The following is a 27104-nucleotide window of genomic DNA, read 5'->3' on the forward strand; positions in this document are numbered from 1 at the left end:
TCCGAGTAGTAGACAACCCCTTTAAATAGTATCAAATAGGCTCCAAAACAGTATCATGACTACCCCTAAAATAGTGTCGTATACACGAGTCCCCAAAAAAAGCGCCATAAACACAGTGCTACAGCAATATATCCATACATTCAATGCCACCTAATAGCTCCTCATTGTAAACAGTCTTATACAGTTTGTGCCATCCAAACGGCCCCACAAAAGAATCATAAAGGAACACACAATAAATAGCATCGAGACAATGCCCCTCAAGTGTCCAAAAATAATTAGCACCATACAGATGTAGTGCCATGAAGATATTTTTATATAACACTCCACACATAACTTTAGTACCACCCTAGATATGCTCCATCACCAAATAATAGGCTATATGCTATCCTCATTCCCCAAGGTGTCCGGCACTGCATCCTATCTATGGCCTGGCGGTGGCTAGCATGATATTGTTATGTTGTGCCAGATAGGATCCAGCAATGCCGTTAGTGGGGGCCACAGCACAGTCAAAGTAACCAGAGATCAAATGTGACAGAATTCTGCCCTGAAAATCTAAGACCGTTCTTGATATACAGTACAGACCAAAAGTTTGGACACACCTTCTCATTTAAAGATTTTTCTGTATTTTCATGAATATGAAAATTGTAAATTCACACTGAAGGCATCAAAACTATGAATTAACACATGTGGAATTATATACTTAACAAAAAAGTGTGAAACAACTGAAATTATGTCTTATATTCTAGGTTCTTCAAAGTAGTCACCTTTTGCTTTGATGACTGCTTTGCACACGCTTGGCATTCTCTTGATGTGTTAATTCATAGTTTTGATGCCTTCAGTGTGAATGTACAATTTTCATAGTCATGAAAATACAGAAAAATCTTTAAATGAGAAGGTGTGTCCAAACTTTTCGTCTGTACTCTATAATATATAATAATATTGTCTTTTCTTGATATAATGTATTTGAAGTTTTCAATCTATCGTCCAAATAAGGCACACAAAAAAAAATTAAAAAATGAGCGTATTCTGACTATGTAATGAAAATGGTAAGGGATTTCCTGACCAATTATCCCCTATACTGTAAAAATCCCCTAATAAAAAGAATTTTGAAGAAAAAAAAAATGGTAAGGGCTATCACCACAATCGTTTTCTTTAAAATCTCTGCCTAAAAATCTAGTATAAATATATATATTTTTAATAATGAATAATGATTTATAGAAATTTATAGCAACAGAAAAAAATAATTTGATAGTGGACTATCCAACCTATGCGTCTCTGACCTCAGAACTTGAGCCTTGTGTTGAAGATCTTTTTTCGGCTTTGGCCTCCTATTTTGCACTACTATAGGTAGTACTGATCTTCCAGTTCCGCCCATGGCCACCTCTGCGTTAATGTATAAAATTAACTGTGTGTGCTGGTCAAGACTCAAGAACCCTAATAAGAATCATAAAGGAGCATTTTACTAAAAAGCCTGATAACCTGCAAACCTTTGAGAAGGAACAGGCAGAGAACTTGAGTTCACCCTGAGGTCTACTAGTAGACCTGGTATATGACCACCACGGCTATGGACACCTCACTGTGATCACACATTTTTGGAATACATTTTGGAGATATTCTACTAATAAAAAACTTACCAACTTGAATGAATCTTTACAAATATGAACTAGAAGCATAACCTTTATTAATATTTACTAGACCCATAGGACACATTGTTGCATTGCTTCCCAGGCCTCTAGAACAGCTTCTGAACTGCCTGTATATTTGCGTTAATCCATCGTATCATAAGAGATAAATTTGCTCTTGGGGACAAAGGGAGAGAGAAGATCTGTGGAACGTGCCGAATTTGGTTTGTCACTTGTATGAAGAATTATTTTTAAGGCTAGCTTATAAAAAGTAATGCTTTGTGAAAATTGCACCATCCACTTATGTGATAACATACATCAGTGTAGGACAGTCCCTATTGTCTCTGAAGCTATTTCGGTGTCCCTGGCTGTTTTCTTGTTTTTCAGGTGCTACCCGTCACTTATTTTTGTGCACTGCTGTGTAATGCTTTACATCACATTTTGTCAAGCTGAGAGCTTAGTTAGATGATTTCACCAAAGTACCTCATGTTATTCCCAGCAATGCAGACACAATAACTAAACCAATCATCGCACATAGATTCGCACACCAAAATCACTTTTTTGTTCATCAACAATATAATTTGCATTTGCAATATACTCCCTATGATTAAAATACTCTGTTTACATACTGGAAGAATTAGCTGAAAATTGCACTACCCGCTGTATCATGTGTTAAAAGGGATATAAAAACACTAGTAGCACTGAAGTAGAAGAAACAACAACATATTCATATGGTGATATAGAGCAACGAAATGAGATGTGCACCTGTTCACCAGCTGGTTATCCAAAGCTGGCTGCTCCATGCACCTTGTTGGGGTATATATATGTATATATATATATATATATACATATATATATACCAACAAGGTGCATAGATTTATTTTTCATAATATATACAATGCCTTGCAAAAGTATTCGGCTCTCTGGAACTTTTCAACCTTTTGCCACATATCATGCATCAAACATAAAAATACCAAATGTAAATTTTTGGTGAAGAATCAACAACAAGTGGAACAATTGTGAAGATGAACAAAATTTATTTGTTATTTTACATTTTTCTGGAAATTCAAAAACTGAAAAGTGGGGCATGCAATATTATTCGGCCCCTTTACTTTCAGTGCAGCAAACTCATTCCAGAAGTTCATTGTGGATCTCTGAATGATCCCATGTTGTCCTAAATGCCTAATGATTATAATAATCCACCTGTGTGTAATCAAGTCTCCGTATAAATGCACCTGCTCTGTGATAGTCTCAGGGTTCTGTTTGAAGCACAGAGAGCATCATGAAGACCAAGGAACACAACAGGCAGGTCCGTGATACTGTTGTGGAGAAGTTTAAAGCCGGATTTGGATACAAAATAATTTCTAAAACTTTAAACATCCCAAGGAGCACTGTGCAAGCAATTATATTGAAATGGAAGGAGTATCATACCACTGCAAATCTACCAAGACCCGGCCATCCCTCTAAACTTTCATCTCAAACAAGGAGAAGACTGATCAGAGATGCAGCCAAGAGGCCCATGATCACTCTGGATGAACTGCAGAGATGTACAGCTGAGGTGGGACAGTCTGTCCATAGGACAACAATCAGTCGTACACTGTACAAATCTGGCCTTTATAGAAGAGTGGCAAGAAGAAAGCCATTTCTCAAAGATATCCATAAAAAGTGTTGTTTAAAGTTTGCAACAAGCCACCTGGGAGACACACCAAACGTGTGCAAGAAGTTGCTCTGGTCAGATTAAACCACAATCGAACTTATTGGCAACAATGCCAAACGATATGTTTGGCGTAAAGGCAACACAGCTCATCACCCTGAACACACCATCCCCACTGTCAAACATGGTGGTGGCAGCATCATGGTTTGGGCCTGCTTTTCTTCAGCAGGGACAGGGAAGGTGGTTAAAATTGATGGGAAGATGGATGGAGCCAAATACAGGACCATTCTTGAAGAAAACCTGTTGGAGTTTGCAAAAAACCTGAGACTGCGACGGAGATAAGTCTTCCAACAAGACAATGATCCCAAACAAAGCAAAATCTACAATGGAATGGTTCACAAATAAACGTATCGAGGTGTTAGAATGGCAAAGTCAAAGTCCAGACCTCAATCCAATTGAGAATCTGTGGAAAGAGCTGAAAACTGCTGTTCACAAACGATCTCCATCAAACCTCACTGAGCTCGAGATGTTTGCCAAGGAAGAATGGGCAAGAATTTCAGTCTCTCGACGTACAAAACTGATAGAGACATACCCCAAGCGACTTGCAGCTGTAATCGCAGCAAAAGGTGGTGCAACAAAGTATTAAGCTAAAGGGGCCGAATAATATTGTGTGACGCCCAGGAGACCGGGGTACCCAGCACCGGACCAATGGGGTCTGTCTCTTGAGGGGGATGTCACGGGTGGCTTGACCCGGTGCTGTGGTCTCAGGCAATGCACAGTGTAAGGGGTATCGTGAGGGAACAGGCACTTACTTGATCAGCAGCAGGTTCTCCCAGCGGTGATGATCCCGATCCTGGATAGATGGCTATTGTCCAAATGAAAGACTGAGGCACTGAAACGTTTAACCAGTTTACTTCAACATAAAGGGATTTACAACCAGTCCTGTCACCGGAGTCTGTATCGGAACTCTGAGTTACTTTGACCCTGCCGGGGTCTTTGCCTCTTATTGTACGCAGTTTCTGTGTGGCCCTGCTGCTGTATGTGAACTGGCTGCCGGCCCAATCTGTCCCCTCCGGGTCCTGGTTCGACGGGCAACCCGAGTCCTTTTATCGGCTTACCCCCTCCGGGAGTACCGCTGAACTCTGTGTCTGTTGCTGCGTCCGGCCCTAGTGAAGCTGATATCACCTCACGTTTTTCCGGTCGCTGTATTATATATAATGAATACAGCCACGGATCCGGTATCCGTCTTTGCGCCTGTTCTGGGTAGTGATTAATGCTACCCGATTCTCACAATGTCCTTTTTCTCTGTCCCTTTTCTCCTCAGGCCGGTGATTTGGGCCTGGAAACCGTCATAGGGCTGTTAGAAATTCAGCTGTATGACCTCTCACTTTCAGCTCCTTAGCCCAACTGCCATTTCTTCTCTCAGACCAGAATGGATCAAGGGGAGTCTCTGGAGCTCCCCCTTCTGGCCGGAGGTGGTAGTGCAGTCTTGCTATTTTAGTATTTGTATTTACTGTCAGTAACTATTTTTGTGGCAAATACCCCTAGGGGTGCCACATTCCCCCTTAGTTAAGAACAGTACTCCGGGACTGTGGGACGATAACATTTTGAAATAACAATTAATATGTACAGAGTCTTAAAAATGAAAAGTTACAAAAACCACTCAAGTAAACAAAAATAGAGTTCTGTAAAAAGTCACTTCAAATAGCATCCTGTTGTGGATTCTGTTTTTGGGCTCCCTCTGGTGGTTACGGATGGTACTGGGTGACTTGTGTTCTCTGCGGTCTCTGGTGTCCACCTGTTCTATCAGGATATGGGAGTTTCCTATTTAACCTGGCTTTCTTGTCATTTCCTCGCCGGCTATCAATGTAATCAGTGTGTCTTGTTTCCTCTGCTTCCCGCTTCTGTATTCTTCAGGACAAGCTAAGTTTTTGATTTTCCTGTTCCACGTTTTGCTTAATTTTTGTCTTAGTCCAGCTTGCAGATATGTGATTCCTTTTTGCTGGTTGCTCTAGTGGGCTGATATTACTCCTCATGTTCCATGAGTTGGAACATGAGTTCAAGTAATTTCAGGATGGTTTTTTGTAGGGTTTTTCGCTGACCGTGCAGTTCACTTTTGTATCCTCTGCTATCTAGCTTTAGCGGGCCTCATTCTGCTGAATCTGTTTTCATAACTACGTATGTGCTTTCCTCTCATTTCACCGTCATTACATGTGGGGGGCTGCTATTTCTGTGGGGTGTTTCTCAGGAGGCAAGAGAGGTCTGTGTTTCTTCTAATAGGGAAAGTTAGTTCTTTGGCTGGCGCGAGACGTCTAGAATCATCGTAGGCACGTTCCCCGGCTACAGCTAGTTGTGTGTTGAGGTTCAGGATCGCGGTCAGCTCAGTTTCCATCACCCTAGAGCTTGTTTTGTTTTTTGTGCTTGTCCTTTTGTGATCCCCTGCCATTGGGATCATGACAGTATAGCCGGCAAAAAGTGGTAATCGTATTGGCTGAAGTAGGAGGAAAAGTAGTCTGAGGAAGTTTTTTTTTTTTTTCCCCTCAGAGTTTGCTGCATAGCCTTAATTGCAGCCTGGCTGCGTCTTACCTCCTCTTAATCCTTGAATGGCTCTGACCTCAGCTGTTTACCATGGACATCCAGAGTTTGGCTTCCAGCCTGAATAATCTTGCTGCTAAGGTTCAAAATATACAAGATTTTGTTGTACATGCTCCTATGTCTGAACCTAGAATTCCTATCCCAGAGTTTTTTTCTGGAGATAGATCTAGTTTTCTGAATTTTAGGAACAATTGCAAGTTGTTTCTTTCTTTGAAATCTCGCTCTTCTGGAGACCCTGCTCAGCAAGTCAAGATTGTTATATCTTTCCTGCGGGGTGACCCTCAGAATTGGGCATTTGCATTGGCACCAGGGGATCCTGCGTTGCTCAGTGTGGATGCGTTTTTTCTGGCATTGGGTTTGCTCTATGAGGAACCTAACCTAGAGATTCAGGCTGAAAAAGCTTTATTGGCTCTCTCTCAGGGGCAAGATGAAGCAGAAATATATTGTCAGAAATTTCGGAAATGGTCGGTGCTTACTCAGTGGAATGAGTGCGCCCTGGCTGCAGAATTCAGAGATGGCCTTTCTGAGGCCATTGAAGATGTCATGGTGGGGTTCCCTGCGCCTACAGGTCTGAATGAGTCTATGACTATGGCTATTCAGATTGATTGGCGTTTACGGGAGCGCAAACCTGTGCACCATTTGGCGGTGTCTTCTAAACAGGCACCTGAGACAATGCAATGTGATAGAATTCAGTCCAGAAGTGAACGGCAAAACTATAGGCGGAAAAATGGGTTGTGTTTTTATTGTGGTGATTCAGCTCATGTTATATCAGCATGCTCTAAACGCACAAAAAAGGTTGATAAGTCTGTTGCCATTAGTACTTTACAGTCTAAGTTCATTCTGTCTGTGACTCTGATTTGTTCATTATCAGCCATTTCCGTCGATGCCTATGTGGATTCAGGCGCTGCCCTGAGTCTTATGGATTGGTCATTTGCCAACCGCTGTGGGTTTAGTCTGGAGCCTTTGGAAGTCCCTATTCCTTTGAAAGGAATTGACTCTACACCTTTGGCTATGAATAAACCTCAGTACTGGACACAAGTGACCATGCGTATGACTCCCGTTCATCAGGAGGTGATTCGCTTCCTGGTACTGTATAATTTACATGATGTCTTAGTGCTTGGTCTGCCATGGTTACAAACTCATAACCCAGTCTTGGACTGGAAAACGATGTCTGTGTTAAGCTGGGGATGTCAGGGGGTTCATGATGATGCACCTCCGATTTCTATCGTTTCATCTACTCCTTCTGAGGTTCCGGTATTTTTGTCTGATTATCGGGATGTTTTTGAGGAGCCTAAGCTCAATTCGCTTCCTCCTCACAGGGATTGCGATTGTGCTATAGATTTGATTCCTGGCAGTAAATTTCCTAAAGGTCGTTTGTTCAATCTGTCAGTGCCAGAGCATACTGCTATGCGGGATTATGTTAAGGAGTCCTTGGAAAAGGGACATATCCGTCCATCTTCATCCCCTTTGGGAGCAGGTTTTTTTTTTGTGGCCAAAAAAGATGGTTCCTTGAGGCCTTGTATAGATTACCGTCTTTTGAATAAGATTACAGTTAAATATCAGTATCCTTTGCCATTGTTGACTGATTTGTTCGCTCGCATTAAGGGGGCTAAATGGTTCACTAAGATTGATCTTCGGGGTGCGTATAATCTTGTGCGGATAAAGCAGGGTGATGAGTGGAAAACCGCATTTAATACGCCTGAGGGCCATTTTGAGTATTTGGTGATGCCTTTTGGACTTTCTAATGCTCCTTCTGTCTTCCAGTCCTTTATGCACGATATTTTCCGTGAATATCTGGATAAATTTATGATTGTGTATTTGGATGATGTTTTGGTTTTTTCGGATGACTGGGAGTCCCATGTTCAGCAGGTCAGGAAGGTGTTTCAGGTCCTGCGGGCCAATTCTTTGTTTGTAAAAGGTTCAAAGTGTCTCTTTGGAGTCCAGAAGATTTCTCTTTTGGGGTGTATTTTTTCCCCTTCTACTATTGAGATGGATCCCGTCAAGGTTCAGGCTATTTGTGACTGGACGCAGCCTACATCTCTTAAGAGTCTACAGAAGTTCTTGGGCTTTGCTAATTTTTATCGTCGTTTCATAACTAATTTTTCTAGTGTTGTTAAGCCTTTGACGGATTTGACTAAGAAGGGTGCTGATGTTGCTGCTTGGTCTCCTGCGGCTGTGGAGGCCTTTCAGGAACTTAAGCGCCGGTTTTCTTCTGCTCCTGTGTTGCGTCAGCCAGATGTTTCGCTTCCTTTTCAGGTTGAGGTTGATGCTTCCGAGATTGGAGCGGGGGCGGTTTTGACACAGAGAAGCTCCGATTGCTCAGTGATGAAGCCATGTGCGTTCTTTTCTAGAAAGTTTTCGCCCACTGAGCGGAATTATGATGTTGGTAATCGGGAGCTTTTGGCCATGAAGTGGGCATTTGAGGAGTGGCGTCATTGGCTTGAGGGTGCTAGACATCGTGTGGTGGTCTTGACTGATCACAAAAATCTGATTTACCTTGAGTCTGCCAAGCGTCTGAATCCTAGACAGGCTCGTTGGTCACTGTTTTTCTCCCATTTCGATTTTGTGGTTTCATACCTGCCAGGTTCAAAGAATGTGAAGGCGGATGCTCTTTCTAGGAGTTTTGTGCCTGACTCCCCTGGAAATTCTGAGCCCACTGGTATCCTTAGGGATGGGGTGATTTTGTCGGCTGTCTCCCCAGACTTGCGACGTGCTTTGCAGGAGTTTCAGGCGGATAAACCTGATCGTTGTCCATCTGAAAGACTGTTTGTTCCGGATAATTGGACCAGTAGAGTCATCTCCGAGGTCCATTCTTCTGCGTTGGCAGGTCATCCTGGAATATTTGGTACTAGAGACTTGGTGGCCAGGTCTTTTTGGTGGCCTTCCTTGTCGAGGGATGTGCGTTCTTTTGTGCAGTCTTGTGAAGTTTGCGCTCGGGCTAAGCCTTGCTGTTCTCGAGCCAGTGGATTGTTGTCACCTTTGCCTATTCCGAAGAGGCCTTGGACGCACATTTCCATGGACTTTATTTCGGATCTCCCTGTCTCTCAAAAAATGTCCGTCATCTGGGTTGTGTGTGACCGCTTTTCTAAGATGGTTCATCTGGTACCCTTGCCCAAGTTGCCTTCCTCCTCTGAGTTGGTCCCTCTGTTTTTTCAGAACGTGGTTCGTTTGCATGGGATTCCGGAGAACATCGTTTCTGACAGGGGATCCCAGTTTGTGTCTAGATTTTGGCGGACGTTCTGTGCTAAGATGGGCATTGATTTGTCCTTTTCGTCTGCATTCCATCCTCAGACGAATGGCCAGACGGAACGAACTAATCAGACCTTGGAAACTTATTTAAGGTGTTTTGTTTCTGCTGATCAAGATGACTGGGTTACCTTTTTGCCGCTTGCCGAATTTGCCCTTAATAATCGGGCTAGTTCTGCTACCTTGGTTTCTCCTTTCTTTTGTAATTCGGGGTTTCATCCTCGTTTTTCCTCTGGTCAGGTGGAGCCTTCTGATTGTCCTGGAGTGGACATGGTGGTGGATAGGTTGCATCAGATTTGGAGTTATGTGGTGGACAATTTGAAGTTGTCCCAGGAGAGGGCTCAGCAGTTTGCTAATCGCCGTCGCCGCGTGGGTCCTCGACTTCGTGTTGGGGACTTGGTGTGGTTGTCTTCTCGTTTTGTTCCTATGAAGGTCTCTTCTCCTAAGTTCAAGCCTCGGTTCATCGGTCCCTATAGGATCTTGGAAATTCTTAACCCTGTGTCGTTTCGTTTGGATCTCCCGGCATCGTTTGCTATTCATAATGTGTTCCATCGGTCGTTGTTGCGGAAGTATGAGGTACCTGTTGTTCCTTCGCTTGAGCCTCCTGCTCCGGTGCTGGTGGAGGGAGAATTGGAGTATGTTGTGGAGAAGATCTTGGATTCTCGTGTTTCCAGACGGAAACTCCAATATTTGGTTAAGTGGAAGGGTTATGGTCAGGAGGATAATTCTTGGGTGGTTGCCTCTGATGTTCATGCTGCTGATTTGGTCCGTGCATTTCATAGGGCTCATCCTGGTCGCCCTGGTGGTTCTCGTGAGGGTTCGGTGACCCCTCCTCAAGGGGGGGTACTGTTGTGGATTCTGTTTTTGGGCTCCCTCTGGTGGTTACGGATGGTACTGGGTGACTTGTGTTCTCTGCGGTCTCTGGTGTCCACCTGTTCTATCAGGATATGGGAGTTTCCTATTTAACCTGGCTTTCTTGTCATTTCCTCGCCGGCTATCAATGTAATCAGTGTGTCTTGTTTCCTCTGCTTCCCGCTTCTGTATTCTTCAGGACAAGCTAAGTTTTTGATTTTCCTGTTCCACGTTTTGCTTAATTTTTGTCTTAGTCCAGCTTGCAGATATGTGATTCCTTTTTGCTGGTTGCTCTAGTGGGCTGATATTACTCCTCATGTTCCATGAGTTGGAACATGAGTTCAAGTAATTTCAGGATGGTTTTTTGTAGGGTTTTTTTCGCTGACCGCGCAGTTCACTTTTGTATCCTCTGCTATCTAGCTTTAGCGGGCCTCATTTTGCTGAATCTGTTTTCATAACTATGTATGTGCTTTCCTCTCATTTCACCGTCATTACATGTGGGGGGCTGCTATTTCTGTGGGGTGTTTCTCTGGAGGCAAGAGAGGTCTGTGTTTCTTCTAATAGGGAAAGTTAGTTCTTCGGCTGGCGCGAGACGTCTAGAATCATCGTAGGCACGTTCCCCGGCTACAGCTAGTTGTGTGTTGAGGTTCAGGATCGCGGTCAGCTCAGTTTCCATCACCCTAGAGCTTGTTTTGTTTTTTGTGCTTGTCCTTTTGTGATCCCCTGCCATTGGGATTATGACAGCGTCCATTAATACAGTTCTATCCTTGAAGGTACTAGGAAAGGCACTGCACTTTGTGTCCAGGAATTTAGTTCCATTTTTCCAACGGAGTTACCAATATAAAGTCTAAAGAAAGTTCAAAAAGAGCAAAAAGCAAAGTTCAAAAAGCAGTCTTTCCGGAGCTTTGATTTAGTGCCTCCGGGCTGATAAAAAGTTCAAGAATATGCAATAAGTTCATACAGACAAGTCTCTGTAGGTACTGGGCTTAAACGTTGCAGAATGATAACAATGACTATAGTTTTATAGTTGGTAATCCGCATACCTGGCCGGTAATTGACCCTGGGTACTACGCTGTGATCTACGTAATAGCGGTGTCTCTTCATGTGGTGTACTACTGTCTACTGCGGATGTAGTATCTGCCCTCTCTGCTAAAGATAATTCCACGACTATGGAGTTGGCAAGTCCACCGTGAATGGGATTACTCTGATCAGGAATCTGTTCTTCCTGGCCTGGAACCTCCCGTAGTACGGGGTCAGCCTCTTCCTGTCTTGGGACTTCTGGTATTGAGCTCGGTGTTGGGTAAAAGGCCACCATGGGAACCACTACTGCACCATGGTTTGTTAGTAGGGTTTTGGGAAAGTCTCCTATACAGGTGTGATACATTTCCTTTTCTTTTTCCTTTACTGGTTGAATCTCTATGGGTTGAATAACTTCTGGTTCTGGCTTGACAACTTCTGGCTCTTTCAATGCTTCCGGACATAATTTAAGATTGTCTCTTGACACTAGTACAGATGTTAAGCCTCCGTTTTTGCTAATGAGACACATTTTAGGATTATCCATTCTTGTTGGTAAAACTGTGTAGGGTACGGCTTCCCACTGATTGTCTAGTTTATTGGTTCGACGATTTCTCTTGAGCACTTGGTCACCCGGTCTTAATGGGGTCGCTAGAGCATTCTGGTTGAAAGATCGCTCTTGTCTTTCTCTAGTTTGCTGAAGGCTTCTTTCCACACTCTCTTGCACTTGGCGATACTGCTTTTGCCGTATGATATCCCAATTGGAGTCTTGAACTTCTGCGTCTGGTTTCAGAATTCCCATTTCTAGATCGATTGGTAATTGGCCGGGTCTTGCACGCATAAGGTAAGCTGGAGTGCAGTTGGTGGAGCTCACCGGGACATGATTATACAGATCCACCAAGTCAGGCAATTTCTCTGGCCATTTATTCCTTTCTGTCTCAGGTAAAGTCTTTAGTAGGTCTATTACAATATGGTTCATCTTCTCGCATAAGCTGTTTGTTTGTGGATGATAGGCCGTCGTCCGGATCTTTTTGCAACCATACATATTACAGAATTCTCTGAAGATCTCTGATTCAAAGGCTGTACCTTGGTCGGTGAGAACCTGCTCTGGATATCCATGGGGTCTACAAAAGTACGTTTGGAACGCTTTGGCTGTTGTTTTTGCTGTCAGATCTTTTACGGGTACTACCACCAAGAAGCGTGAATAATGGTCCACGATGGTCAAGGCATAGACATAGCCGGACCGGCTTGGTGTCAACTTCACGTGGTCCATGGCTACAAGTTCAAGTGGTTGTTTGGTGATTATGGGCTGCAGTGGTGCTCTTTGGTTCTTTTGATCGTTTCTTCTGAGGTTGCACGGGCCACAATTTCTGCACCACTGTTCGATTGATTTTCTCATCCCGACCCAATAAAATCTTTCTCTTAGAAGTACTTCTAACTTTTTCCAACCGAAGTGACCAGCACCATTATGGTAAGCTTCGAGGACCATCTTCACATCTTGTTTAGGCACGATAATCTGCCAAACCAATTCATGTGTTTTCGGATTGGTGTACCTTCTACAGAGCTTCCCTTGATACAGGAACATTTTGCCTCTCTCTTTCCAGAGTTGATGCGTCTCTTCTGGGGCATCCTCATCGGGATATGCACTTTGCTCAGTCAGCAGTTCCTTCACCAACTTCACAGCCGGATTGCTGTCTTGGGTGTCAGCCCATCTATGGTGTGCTAACGGATTAAAATTCACCTCTTGTTGTTTCTGATAGGTACTTGACTGATGATGTTTTGCCTTGGGATGATGGAAGGCTGGTAGTTCAATTTCTTCAAGCTCCCCCGTTTCTTCTTCTACATCTCTCAAGTGTGGCATCCGGGATAGGGCATCGGCATTTCCATTCTTGCGACCTGCTCGATACTTGATTATGAAGTTGTAATTAGATAACCGGGCTATCCATCGCTGTTCTAACGCACCTAATTTGGCTGTGTCCAGGTGGGTCAACGGATTGTTGTCAGTATAGACAATAAATTCTGCAGCGGCCAGATAGTGTTTGAAACGTTCAGTCACAGCCCAAACTACTGCCAGTAGTTCCAATTTGAAGGAGCTGTAATTTTCTGAATTTCTTTCAGTAGGCCGGAGCTTTCTACTTGCAAAGGCGATGACTTTCTCCCGACCTTCTTGCTTTTGTGACAGCACCGCTCCTAGTCCCACATTACTGGCATCGGTGTAGAGGATGAAAGGTTGATGGTAATCTGGGTATGCCAGAACCTCTTCTCCGGTTAGTGCCTTCTTTAGTTGTTCAAAGGAGTCTTCCCTTTCGTCATTCCACTGAAAAGGAGGGTTTCGGTTTGAAGGTTTCTTCGTCTGCCCTACCAAGGTGTCTTGCAAGGGTGCTGCCAACGTGGTAAATCCTTTTATAAATCTGCGATAGTAACCCACCAATCCCAGGAATTGTCTCACTTCTTTTGCGCTGGTAGGTCTTGGCCAATCCCTTATGGCGCTTATTTTCTCGGGATCTGGTGCTACTCCCTCCGAACTCACGATGTGTCCCAGGTACTGTACCTTTGGCTTGAGAAGGTGACATTTGGATGGCTAGACTTTCATGCCATACCTGGATAAGGCTTCGAACACTTCTGCCAGGTCTATTAAGTGTTGTTCGTAAGTCTTTGAGTAAACGATCACATCATCTAGGTACAGGAGGACGGTCTCGAAGTTCTTGTGTCCGAGGCAGCATTCCATCAGCCGCTGGAAGGTACCGGATGCGTTGCAGAGTCCGAACGGCATGCGATTAAATTCACATAGACCCATTGGTGTGGTGAATGCCGTCTTTTCCTTATCTCTCTCAGCCACAGGGACTTGCCAATACCCGCTTGTTAAGTCTAAGGTGGAAAAATAATTAGCAGATTTCAAAGCAGTTAAGGACTCTTCTATCCTAGGCAAGGGGTAGGCGTCTTTATGGGTGATGTTATTAATCTTCCGGTAGTCTACGCACATTCTCATGGTTCCGTCCTTTTTTTTGACAATCACTAGAGGGGCCGCCCAGGGGCTACAGCTGTCTCTTATTACCCCGGCCTGTTTCATCTCCCGCAGCATATCTTTTGCACACTGATAGTGAGCGGGCGGTATGGGTCTATATCTTTCTTTTATTGGGGGATGGTCACCGGTGGGGATTGTGTGTTCTACCCCTTCTATCCGTCCGAAGTCCAATGGGTGTTTACTGAAGACTTGTTCATATTCCGTCACTAGCCTATACACCCCTTGTTTTTGATGGGTAGGTGTTTAATTTATGCCCACGTGTAGCTGTTGGCACCAATCCTCCAATTCTCCATCTGAGCCGTTGACTTCCACCTGACAGGTTGGTTCTAAGGGCTCAATGGTTGTGATGGCATTGTTGTCAACAGTATATAGCTTTGCCACTGTAGCATACCTTGGCAAAGTGACCTCTTCCTCTCCACAGTTCAAAAGTCGTACCGGCACTCGTCCCCGGTGTACCTCGACTACCCCTCGTGCTGTGAGTATAGTGGGCCTGCTGTCGGTGTACACTGGTTCTATTAAGGCTTGATAATCTCGTCCCTTAGTACCAATGGCTGCTCTACACCAAACCAGCATTTCTGTTTTTGGTGGGATTACAATAGATGTCGGATCACTTACCCTCACACTGCCGATTTCTCCACCTGCAACTTCTACCTGTTGCCTTAACATCAATACTTTTATTTCCCTCCGGAGAACTCTCTGCTGGTAGGATTGGGCAGTTTCAGCAATTTGCTGTAAGACAGAAATAACTTCGGCAAAGCAGTTCTCTAACACATTCATTCCTATCAATACAGTTGGTTCACAGTTCCGTCGGTCAACATCAACAACAATTATACCCTGTTTCTTCAATTCTACTTTACCAATCTTTATGGTCATCTCCCTGAATCCTAGTTTCGGTACCAACTTACCATTACTGGCCCATATATCTAGTTCAACATCAGAGGGCCCTTTATCAATATCTGCATCAGCCCAGTACCTCTTATAAAGGATATACGGTATAGATGAAATTTGGGAACCTGTGTCCAGCAAAGCGTTGAGGGGAATTCCGTCCAGCACGATAGGGATAATGGGTCGTCCTCCGATGTACCTGTCGTGCCAGGGTATTGGGCCTTGAAAGTTCATTCCTGCGAAGCGGCCCGCATTCCCAGGGGATTCCCGTTTAAATCACAATCTCGTGCAAAGTGGCCTGGCTGCTGGCAACGGCGGCAAATGGGCTGTCCATCCGGTTGGTAGCGGTCGCGGGGTCGTCCTCTCCATGTCGGGTATCTCCGGGGTCTCATCCATGGAACATCTTCTCTACGGTTTGCCAACTCCATCTTGGGTCCTCTCATCTCCTGCATGATTTTAGCCATTGAAGCAACAACATCAGTTAAAGAGTCAAGCTTTTGTTGAAGAGCCTCATTAGTACTGCGCCCCAGGGGCTCTGCAATGGCCCCAGACATAGCTGATGTCACTGGCACTCCCTGTTGTTGAGGAACCTCTGCCATGGGTTGCACAGGCTCCTGATCCCGAGGTGCCTCTGCCAGCTGGAGACGTATAGCGCTCTCCTTTAATTGGGCAAAAGTCAATTCAGGGTTCTTAAAAACAAGCATGCTCACATGCCCCCGGTGAGAAGGGGTGTAGAGTCCCTCAATAAATTGATCTCTTAGCAGTTTATCCGCTCCGGTGTTAAAAATGGGTTCAGCCAGTGTAAGTGATTTAAGGGCTTCCTGCAGGTTTAAGGCAAAGTCTCTCACGCCCTCATTAACTTTTTGTTTGCAATTAAAGAATCGTACTTTAGCTTTGCTGCTGGCAGTGGTTTCAAATGTAGCTTTTAATCCAGCAAATATGCGTTCAACAGTGCCTTTTAGATCAGCTGCCCATGCTGTGACTTCTCGCTTAGCATGGCCACTTAACTGCATCATCAGGAGACTAACACGCTGAACTTCACCCACGGGGAACATGTTAAAATGGGCCAGCATCTTTTCTCTGAAATCGTCAAGGGTATTAGGCTCACCTTCATACATTGGAAGCCACGGGCCACCCGGGGTATATGGCATCAGCACAGGCATGATGGGCGCCACTCCTTGCACCGCTGCGCTACCGGACTCTCTATCGACACTCTGTCTTTCAGCTGCATTAGCATCGCCGGGTGCTGCGGCGTCTCCGTGCTGCGACATACTGTGCCCCCTTAGTTAATCCGGACCCTTCCGGTCCTCCGCTTCCGTCGGGATAGTGTAGATTCGTTCCGCTGTGCAGCAGGATTGGTTTTCCCCTTGCTCTGACGTCAGAGCGCTCAGCTTGGTGCCGCCCACAATGACACGCCCCCTGCTGCTCCCGCCCGCCGCACGCTCTGTAATGGCGGATTCTGAAGCTTTTCAGTCAGACTGGGGCTCAGGTAATGGCGTAGCTCAATTAACAGTCTCGTGCCTAACGGTTATGAGGTGATGGCGGCCATCTTTACTCCATTATAACCAATGGGGAAGAGTCACTTTCAATAGTTTTTAATGGGAAATGGAATTTTCTTTAATAAAGTCAATTTTCAAGATTTTTCATCCAAGTTTTCACAGTTTTGGGCTCCAATCACGGCACACAATACCCGGTATACAGGCTGGCTGAATCCTGTTCGTGACGCCAATTGTGACGCCCAGGAGACCGGGGTACCCAGCACCGGACCAATGGGGTCTGTCTCTTGAGGGGGATGTCACGGGTGGCTTGACCCGGTGCTGTGGTCTCAGGCAATGCACAGTGTAAGGGGTATCGTGAGGGAACAGGCACTTACTTGATCAGCAGCAGGTTCTCCCAGCGGTGATGATCCCGATCCTGGATAGATGGCTATTGTCCAAATGAAAGACTGAGGCACTGAAACGTTTAACCAGTTTACTTCAACATAAAGGGATTTACAACCAGTCCTGTCACCGGAGTCTGTATGGGAACTCTGAGTTACTTTGACCCTGCCGGGGTCTTCGCCTCTTATTGTACGCAGTTTCTGTGTGGCCCTGCTGCTGTATGTGAACTGGCTGCCGGCCCAATCTTTCCCCTCCGGGTCCTGGTTCGACGGGCAACCCGAGTCCTTTTATCGGCTTACCCCCTCCGGGAGTACCGCTGAACTGTGTCTGTTGCTGCGTGCGGCCCTAGTGAAGCTGATATCACCTCACGTTTTTCCGGTCGCTGTATTATATATAATGAATACAGCCACGGATCCGGTATCCGTCTTTGCGCCTGTTCTGGGTAGTGATTAATGCTACCCGATTCTCACAATGTCCTTTTTCTCTGTCCCTTTTCTCCTCAGGCCGGTGATTTGGGCCTGGAAACCGTCATAGGGCTGTTAGAAATTCAGCTGTATGACCTCTCACTATCAGCTCCTTAGCCCAACTGCCATTTCTTCTCTCAGACCAGAATGGATCAAGGGGAGTCTCTGGAGCTCCCCCTTCTGGCCGGAGGTGGTAGTGCAGTCTTGCGATTTTAGTATTTGTATTTACTGTCAGTAACTATTTTTGTGGCAAATACCCCTAGGGGTGCCACAATTGCATGCCCCACTTTTCAGTTTTTGAATTTCCACAAAAATTTAAAATAACCAATACATTTCGTTCAACTTCACAATTGTGTTCCACTTGTTGTTGATTCTTCACCAAAAATTTACATTTGGTATCTTTATGTTTGAAGCATGATATGTGGGAAAAGGTTGAAAAGTTACTTTTGCAAGGCACTGTGTGTTTATGTGTGTACATATACTGGATAAATGCGAAAATGCACACACTGGCGCTCACCACACTCGAGGACAAGAAATAGGTGACAGGGAGAATAGAAAGTGAAGTTGTACACCCCTAGCTGCTTGGGATCACAAAACAGGATCTGTGCCTATCCTGAAAACAAAAAATATATATATCACAAGAACAAAGTGATGCCGCGCTCAGGGGTAGATACAGCGTGGTATGGCCACTAAAAAAGGGGGGTACTGGTGGGTGCCTGATAGTAGCCACAGATATACCCTCGTTGGGGAGCGGTATATCTGTGGCTACTATCAGGCACCCACCAGTACCCCCCTTTTTTAGTGGCCATACCACGCTGTATCTACCCCTGAGCGCGGCATCACTTTGTTCTTCTTGTGTATATATACTGTATATACACACAGTGGGGGAAATAAGTATTTGCTCCCTTGCTGATTTTGCAAGTTTGCCCACTGACATGAACAGTATATAATTTTAAGGGCAGGTTATTTTAACATTAAGAGATAGAATATCAGAAATAAAATCCAGAAAGTCACATTGTATAAATTTATTTGCATTTTGCAGTGAGAAATAAGTATTTGATCCCTCTGGTAAACAAGACTTAATACTTAGTGGCAAAACCCTTGTTGGCAAACACAGCAGTCAGACGTTTTTGTAGTTGATTAAGTTTGCGCACATGTCAGGAGGATTTTTGGGCCACTCCTCTTTGCAGATCATCTCTAAATCATTAAGATTTTGAGGCTGTTGCTGAAAGATAAGAAAAACAGGTTAGATTATACTCACCCAGGGGCGGTCCCGGTGCTGTCTGATGGGCGTCGCGGTCTGGTGCCTCCCATTTTCATATGATGTCGTATGAAGATGGGAGGCCCAGATAAAGTACGCCTGTGCAGGAGCCGCGACAGAAAGCAAAGAAGAGGACGACATCGTATGAAGATGGGAGGCGCCGGACCGCGATGCCCATCGGACCGGACCGCCCCTGGGTGAGTATAATCTAACTTGTTTTTCTTATCTTTCAGGTTACATTGGGTGCTTATCTGCAGCATTACAGAATGCTGTAGATAAGCCCCTGATGGCGGTGGCCGAAGCTTATTGGCGAAAAATGGGGTGACAGATTCTCTTTAAAATTAACCTACCCTTAAAATTATAGACTGTTCATGTCAGTGGACAAACTCACAAAATCACCAAATACTTATTTAGGGCAGCACGGTGGCGCAGTGGTTAGCACAGCAGCCTTGCAGCGCTGGGGTCCTGGGTTCTAATCCCACCTAGGACAACATCTGCAAAGAGTTTGTATGTTCTCTCCGTGTTTGCGTGCGTTTCCTCCAGGCACTCCGGTTTCCTCCCACATTCCAAAGACATACTGATAGGGATTCTAGATTGTGAGCCCCATCGGGGACAGTGATGATAATGTGTGCAAACTGTAAAGCGCTGCGGAATATGTTAGCGCTATATAAAAATAAAGATTATTATAAAAATAAAGATTATTATTTCCCCCACTGGGGGGGAAACACACACAAGGCGCATGTAGTAGCCATTAAGATATATTAGTGGATTTTGCAATGTTATAGCTAATGCACACAGCACAATCTTGTACACAGAATTAACAAAGAAATGAATGGGACCTATATGACTTTGAGGCCATGTTCACACTTTCCGTATTTGGAGAGTTTTTAACCTCAATATTTGTAAGACAAAACCAGAAGTTGGTGAGAATTACAGAAGTGGTGACGTGTTTCCTTTTCCTGACTGTTCTACTCCAGGTGTTGACTTACAAATACTGAAGTCAAATACTGACCTAAAACACATCAGCAATTCAGAGAAAAAAAATCTTTGAAAAGTTGGTTGTGGATTATGCATAACAAATGACTAGTTCAAGGCTGGCCTCAGATGGATTCTCACTCATCTAGACTGACAGGGTCCCACACACAGTTGTCTATCAGGGGGGGAAACGGGAAGCAGATTTGGACTAGTCATGGGAGACACATGACCACTTGCTGGCCTTTCAAAGTAAGTTCACTCTGAAATGGCGCTTCCTTTTAGAGTAGAACATACATGACTACAATGCAGCCAGCCTCTGATTCATGCTGCCTGTGGTCCGGACACCATGACTCTCCTGTAAGGTTTGCTTTAACCCCTTTACCTCCAAGGGTGGTTTGCACGTTATGGACCGGGCCAATTTTTACAATTCTGACCACTGTCCCTTTATGAGGTTATAACTCTGGAACTCTTCAACGGATCCCGGTGATTCTGACATTGTTTTCTCGTGACATATTGTACTTCATGATAGTGGTAAAATTTCTTTGATAGTACCTGCGTTTATTTGTGAAAAAAACAGAAATTTGGCGAAAATTTTGAAAATTTCGCAATTTTCCAACTTTGAATTTTTATGCAATTAAATCACAGAGATATGTCACACAAAATACTTAATAAGTAACATTTCCCACATGTCTACTTTACATCAGCACAATTTTGGAACCAACATTTTTTTTTGTTAGGGAGTTAAGGGTTAAAAGTTGACCAGCAATTTCTCATTTTTACAACACCATTTTATTTTAGGGACCACATCTCATTTGAAGTCATTTTGAGGGGTCTATATGATAGAAAATACCCAAGTGTGACACCATTCTAAAAACTACACCCCTCAAGGTTCTCAAAACCACATTCAAGAAGTTTATTAACCCTTCAGGTGTTTCACAGGAATTTTTGGAATGTTTAAATAAAAATTAACATTTAACTTTTTTTCACAAAAAATTTAATTCAGCTCCAATTTGTTTTATTTTACCAAGGGTAACAGGAGAAAATGGACCCCAAAAGTTGTTGTACAATTTGTCCTGAGTACGCTGATACCCCATATGTGGGGGTTAACCACAGTTTGGGCGCATGGCAGAGCTGGGAAGGGAAGGAGCGCCATTTGACTTTTCAATGCAAAATTGACTGGAATTGAGATGGGACGCCATGTTGCGTTTGGAGAGCCACTGATGTGCCTAAACATTGAAACCCCCCACAAGTGACACCATTTTGTAAAGTAGACCCCCTAAGGAACTTATCTAGAGGTGTGGTGAGCACTTTGACCCACCAAGTGCTTCACAGAAGTTTATAATGCAGAACCGTAAAAATAAAAAATCATTTTTTTTCACAAACATTATCTTTTCGCCCCCAATTTTTTATTTTCCCAATGGTAAGAGAAGAAATTGGACCACAAAAGTTGTGGCACAATTTGTCCTGAGTACTCTGATACCCCATATGTGGGGGTAAACCATTGTTTGGGCGCATGGGAGAGCTCGGAAGGGAAGGAGCGCCGTTTGACCTTTCAATGCAAAATTGACAGGAATTGAGATTGGACGCCATGTTGCGTTTGGAGAGCCACTGATGTACCTAAAAATTGAAACCCCCCACAAGTGACACCATTTTGAAAAGTAGACCCCCTAAGGAACTTATCTAGATGTGTGGTGAGCACTTTGACCCAATAAGAGCTTCACAGAAGTTTATAATGCAGAGCCGTAAAAATAAAACAAAAATTTTTTCCCACAAAAATAATTTTTTAGCCCCCAGTTTTGTATTTTCCTGAGGGTAACAGGAGAAATTGGACCCCAAAAGTTGTTGTGCAATTTGTCCTGAGTGCGCTGATACCCTATATGTGGGGGAGAACCAGCGTTTGGGCGCATGGGAGGGCTCGGAAGGGAAGGAGCGCCATTTGGAATACAGACTTAGATGGAATGGTCTGCAGGTGTCACATTGTGTTTGCAGAGCCCCTAATGTACCTAAACAGTAGAAACCCCCACAAGTGACCCCATATTGGAAACTAGACCCCCCCACGAACTTATCTAGATGTGTTGTGAGAACTTTGAGCCCCCAAGTGTTTCACTACAGTTTATAACGCAGAGCCGTGAAAATAAAAAATCTCTTTTTTTCCCACAAAAATTATTTTTTAGCCCCCAGTTTTGTATTTTCCCAAGGGTAACAGGAGAAATTGGACCCCAAAAGTTGTTGTGCAATTTGTCCTGAGTGCGCTGATACCCTATATGTGGGGGAGAACCAGCGTTTGGGCGCATGGGAGGGCTCGGAAGGGAAGGAGCGCCATTTGGAATACACTTAGATGGAATGGTCTGCAGGCGTCACATTGTGTTTGCAGAGCCCCTAATGTACCTAAACAGTAGAAACCCCCCACAAGTGACCCCATATTGGAAACTAGACCCCCAAGGAACTTATCTAGATGTGTTGTGAGAACTTTGAGCCCCCAAGTATTTCACTACAGTTTATAACGCAGAGCCGTGAAAATAAAAAAAAAATTTCCCCTCAAAATTATTTTTTAGCCCCCAGTTTTGTATTTTCTCGAGGGTAAAAGGAGAAATTGGACCCCAATAGTTGTTGTCCAATTTGTCCTGAGTGCGTTGATACCCCATATGTGGGGGGGAACCAGCGTTTGGGCGCATGGGAGGGCTCGGAAGGGAAGGAGCGCCATTTGGAATGCAGACTTAAATGGAATGGTCTGCAGGCGTCACATTGCGTTTGCAGAGCCCCTAATATACTTAAACAGTAGAAACCCCCACAAGTGACCCCATATTGGAAACTAGACCCCCCCACGAACTTATCTAGATGTGTTGTGAGAACTTTGAGCCCCCAAGTGTTTCACTACAGTTTATAACGCAGAGCCGTGAAAATAAAAAATCTCTTTTTTTCCCACAAAAATTATTTTTTAGCCCCCAGTTTTGTATTTTCCCAAGGGTAACAGGAGAAATTGGACCCCAAAAGTTGTTGTCCAATTTGTCCTGAGTACGCTGATACCCCATATGTTGGGGTAAACTCCTGTTTGGGCACACGGGAGAGCTCGGAAGGGAAGGAGCACTGTTTTACTTTTTCAATGCAGAATTGGATGGAATTGAGATCGGTCGCCATGTCGCGTTTGGAGATCCCCCTGATGTGCCTAAACAGTGGAAACCCCCCAATTATAACTGAAACCCTAATCCAAACACACCCCTAACCCTAATCCCAACGGTAACCCTAACCACACCTCTAACCCAGACACACCCCTAATCCTAATCCCAATCGCAAATGTAATCCAAACCCTAACCCTAACTTTAGCCCCAACCCTAACTGTAGCCTTAACCCTAACCCTAGCCCTAACCCTAGCCCCAACCCTAGTCCCAACCCTAGCCCTAATCCTAACCCTAACCCTAGCCCTAACCCTAGCCCTAATGGGAAAATGGAAATAAATACATTTTTTTCATTTACTTTTATAGCGGGTTTTTTAGCGGATTTTTATGATTGGCAGCCGTCACACACTGAAAGACGCTTTTTATTGCAAAAAATATTTTTTGCGTTACCACATTTTGAGAGCTATAATTTTTCCATAGTTGAGTCCACAGAGTCATGTGAGGTCTTGTTTTTTGCGGGACGAGTTGACGTTTTTATTGGTAACATTTTCGGGCACGTGACATTTTTTGATCGCTTTTTATTCCGATTTTTGTGAGGCAGAATGACCAAAAACCAGCTATTCATGAATTTCTTTTGGGGGAGGCGTTTATACCATTCCGCGTTTGGTAAAATTGATAAAGCAGTTTTAATCTTCGGTTCAGTACGATTACAGCGACACCTCATTTATATCATTTTTTGTGTTTTGGCGCTTTTATACGATAAAAACTATTTTATAGAAAAAAATAATTATTTTTGCATCGCTTTATTCTGAGGACTAACTTTTTTATTTTTTTGCTGATGTTGCTGTATGGCGGCTCATTTTTTGCGGGACAAGATGTCGCTTTCAGCGGTACCATGGTTATTTATATCCGTCTTTTTGATCGCGTGTTATTCCACTTTTTGTTTGGCGGTATGATAATAAAGCGTTGTTTTTTGCCTCCTTTTTTTTTTTTTCTTACGGTGTTTACTGAAGGGGTTAACTAGTGGGCCAGTTTTATAGGTCGGGTCGTTACGGACGCGGCGATACTAAATATGTGTACTTTTATTGTTTTGTTTTTTTATTTAGATAAAGAAATGTATTTATGGGAATAATATATATATTTTTTTTTTCATTATTTAGGAATTTTTTTTTTTTTTTTTACACACTTGGAATTTTTTTTTTTTTTACTTTTTTACTTTGTCCCAGGGGGGGACAATACAGATCGGTGATCTGCCAGTTTGCACAGCACTCTGACAGATCACCAATCTGTCTGAGAGCAGTGCAGCGTTACCAAGTGCCTGCTCTGAGCAGGCACTTGGTAAGCCACCTCCCTCCCTGCAGGACCCGGATCCGCGGCCATTTTGGATCCGGGACTTACTGCAGGGAGGGAGGTAGGAGACCCCCGGAGCAACGCGATGCTGCGGGGGTCTCAGGGAAGCACGCAGGGAGCCCCCTCCCTGCGCAATGCTTCCCTGCACCACCGGCACATCGCGATCATCTTTGATCGCGGTGTGCCGGGGGTTAATGTGCCGGGGGCGGTCCGTGACCGCTCCTGGCACATAGTGCCGGATGTCACTGACACCCGGCCGCGATCGGCGGCGCTCCCCCCGTGAGCGCGGCCGATCGCGCTGGACGTAATATTCCGTCCTTGGGAATTAAGGCCCACCCCACATGGACGGAATATTACGTCCAATGGCAGAAAGGGGTTAAAATTGAACATTTGCTGTATTTCTTTTAGGAGTGGTGATCACACAAGCTTACTATCACTCAGTTAACAAAGGGAAATTTGCCCCTTCCCCCTCTCCGGTTTGTGAAGTTCTCATTAGTCATTTAGAAATAAAAGTTATTCTGACTAATTACAAGATAAGAGCAGCTCTCAAGCTTTCATAGGTGCATCAGACTCAGATAGCCATGATCACCAAGACACCAGGGAATCTTTGGTCTTACTCCAGCGCACTCTCCATCAAGACTGGCACGTAAAACAACCGTCTTCATGAATCTGGGCTAAAGTATTTGGAATCACAACACAAAGTGGACAGAGCAATATAACACCTCAATTGGGCAAGGTAGCTTTGTTGAAAAAAATCACTGCCCATATATCAGGGGTGTTCACGGCTCCAATGAACTGAATGCTGTGCATAACATAATTCCTAATATTCTTCTTGTTCATTAACTTAATAAAAAGAACTCATGAAAAGTTGCAGCATATTAAGGGTATTAACGTGTATTTTAGATTATAACTAGTATTCTAGATTATAACGTCGAATTCTGCTTACATAAATACCGAACAAGTCGTCTTCTTTTACACTTACCGTGGTTTTTTGCGGCCCGTTATTGCGGGCCGTATTGCCGCAATTCTCACAGTCTGCCGTAATAACGGACCGCAAAAAATTTGCAGATCGCCATTTTTTGGGTTTCCACTACTATGGAAAAAGTATTTGAAAAAAAAAAAAAGCGGCATTCCACAAAACCGGAAGTAACGGTGCACTGCAAAACGAACTGTTTTTGCGGCCCCATTGATTTTCAATGGGGCCGTGAAAAGTATCAAGCAGGCTCGATATTTTTTTACGGCCCTCAGCCATACGCCGCTCCGTGGAATTATTGCGGCCCATTTTTGCGACCCCATAGAAATCTATTGGGGCTGCAGAAACAGGGCGCAAAACCACGGTAAGTCTAAAGGAAGCCGAAAAGGGGAGGTACAAAAGTACCAAACGAAAGAGTCCTTTGTAAGTAAATATAACAACAACTTTATTTAGCAAGCGACCAAAATATGTATCTAACATCAGAAAAAGTTTCATAATACCTGTGAGTGAGCTGCAGGCAGAGGCACACCGGGTCCGTGCGTCCACCCCAACGCGCGTTTCGGACGCTTAGCCTTCATCAGGGGGCTACATATTTTGGTCACTTGCTACTAGGCACTACGTGATTAGTACATACCACACATCCCTAATAAGACCTATATGCACTGACACAGAGCAGGCTTCCCCACATATAATTATACTTTTCTACAGCAATCAATACACTGATGATTGATATAATTATGACTATATTGTGGGATCTCTGTGGCACGCCTGTTTCCATGCGCCCCTTTTTGTGTTTGTGCATGCAGTTCCATGTGTAATTGCCCACTGGTTCCCCATGCCTGTCTCCTATATATTTTCTAAATAAAGTTGTTATTCTTTAGTTTATTTATAACAGACTCTTTGGTCGTTTATGGTAATTTTTTTACCTCCCCTTTTCTTGTTCATAAATTTGTACGTGTTATGGAAATCTGTCACCAGGTTGTTGCTACCCTGTTTGAGAGCAGCATGATGTGGGGCAGAGACCCTGATTTCAACAGTACATCACCTATTGGGCTGCTTGCTGCAGTTTTGATAAAATCACTTATCTGCTGCACATCTACCAGTTCTCTGAATACTGCGCTCTGTATAACCCTGTCCACACCAGCTTTCTGTGTACACTGTGCATAGTCAGAAAGCTGACAATCACAGGGCTGATAGAAGCTCATATATATGTAGGACTACCTGGCAGTAGGTTTACTGGACAATCTCCTGATGATAAAACTGATTTTATCAAAACAGCAACAAGCAGCCCAGTAAACAACACATCACTGGAATCAGGTTCTCAGGCTCTACAGCAAACTGCTCTCAGATTAGGAGGCAAAAACCTGGTAACAGATTTCCTTTAGGGTACTTAGAATCACATTGGGTAAAACTATTTGTGTTATTGTATATAAAAAAAAATTGTTCTATCAGCAGCAAAAAAAAGATATTGCGACATTAAATCTTCGCTGACATTTACCATATAACCATTAATGCAGATAATATCAGCCATATTTTCGTCTGCTATATGTAATCATTTGGTGTGATACGGATATAATTGGAGTAAACATTATGACTGACCAATGTTATTTTTTCTTTATACCAGCTGGAAGGAGAGGGTGGCATGACTTTTGACCCAATGCTGGACCACCAAGGCATTTGCTGCATCGAATGCAGAAGAAGCTATACCCATTGTCAGCGGATCTGTGAGCCTTTTGGTGGCTACTACCCATTTCCATACAACTACCAGGGGTGCCGCTCCGCATGCAGAGTGGTCATGCCCTGCAGCTGGTGGGTCGCACGCATCCTCGGAGTTGTGTAACATGGAAGGTTTGGAATGGAAGAGACATCAGAAATTGGTTATGTGAAAAGAACAAATGTCTAAAAACTGATTGACGCTCTGTTGTAAATAAAGACCTAAGTTAATACCGGCCGTCCACAGTCATTGAGTGGAAGTGTAGGTCTCATAGATACTAAATGTATGGTATGTGCAATAGCTTCCTGGAGACAAACATGTTATAGATTCGGAGTTAGTGTTTTAATGTAGACTTGTCCTGCTGTGACACATATTTGCTGACGTGATTTAGAACCGTTCCCTTTTAAAGGTTAGCTAGACTCGTTGCAGTGTTCCACGTTTTTGTAGCTTGATGTAAATAAATCTCAAGTGAAGCTGA

At 44.0% G+C, this 27104-nt stretch overlaps 1 protein-coding gene across 1 annotated transcript in view; it reads left to right on the forward strand.

The window, feature by feature from the left end:
• The window catches only part of CNMD (chondromodulin), a 141839-nt gene extending 114735 nt beyond the window's left edge, over positions 1–27104 (forward strand). The window contains exon 7 of the mRNA XM_069758186.1: positions 26537–27104. Coding sequence (XP_069614287.1) covers positions 26537–26752 — 216 coding nt within the window. The 3' untranslated portion in view covers positions 26753–27104. The remainder of the gene's footprint in view (positions 1–26536) is intronic.

Source organism: Ranitomeya imitator, chromosome 3, assembly GCF_032444005.1.
Source record: "Ranitomeya imitator isolate aRanImi1 chromosome 3, aRanImi1.pri, whole genome shotgun sequence".
Taxonomy (NCBI): domain Eukaryota; kingdom Metazoa; phylum Chordata; class Amphibia; order Anura; family Dendrobatidae; genus Ranitomeya; species Ranitomeya imitator.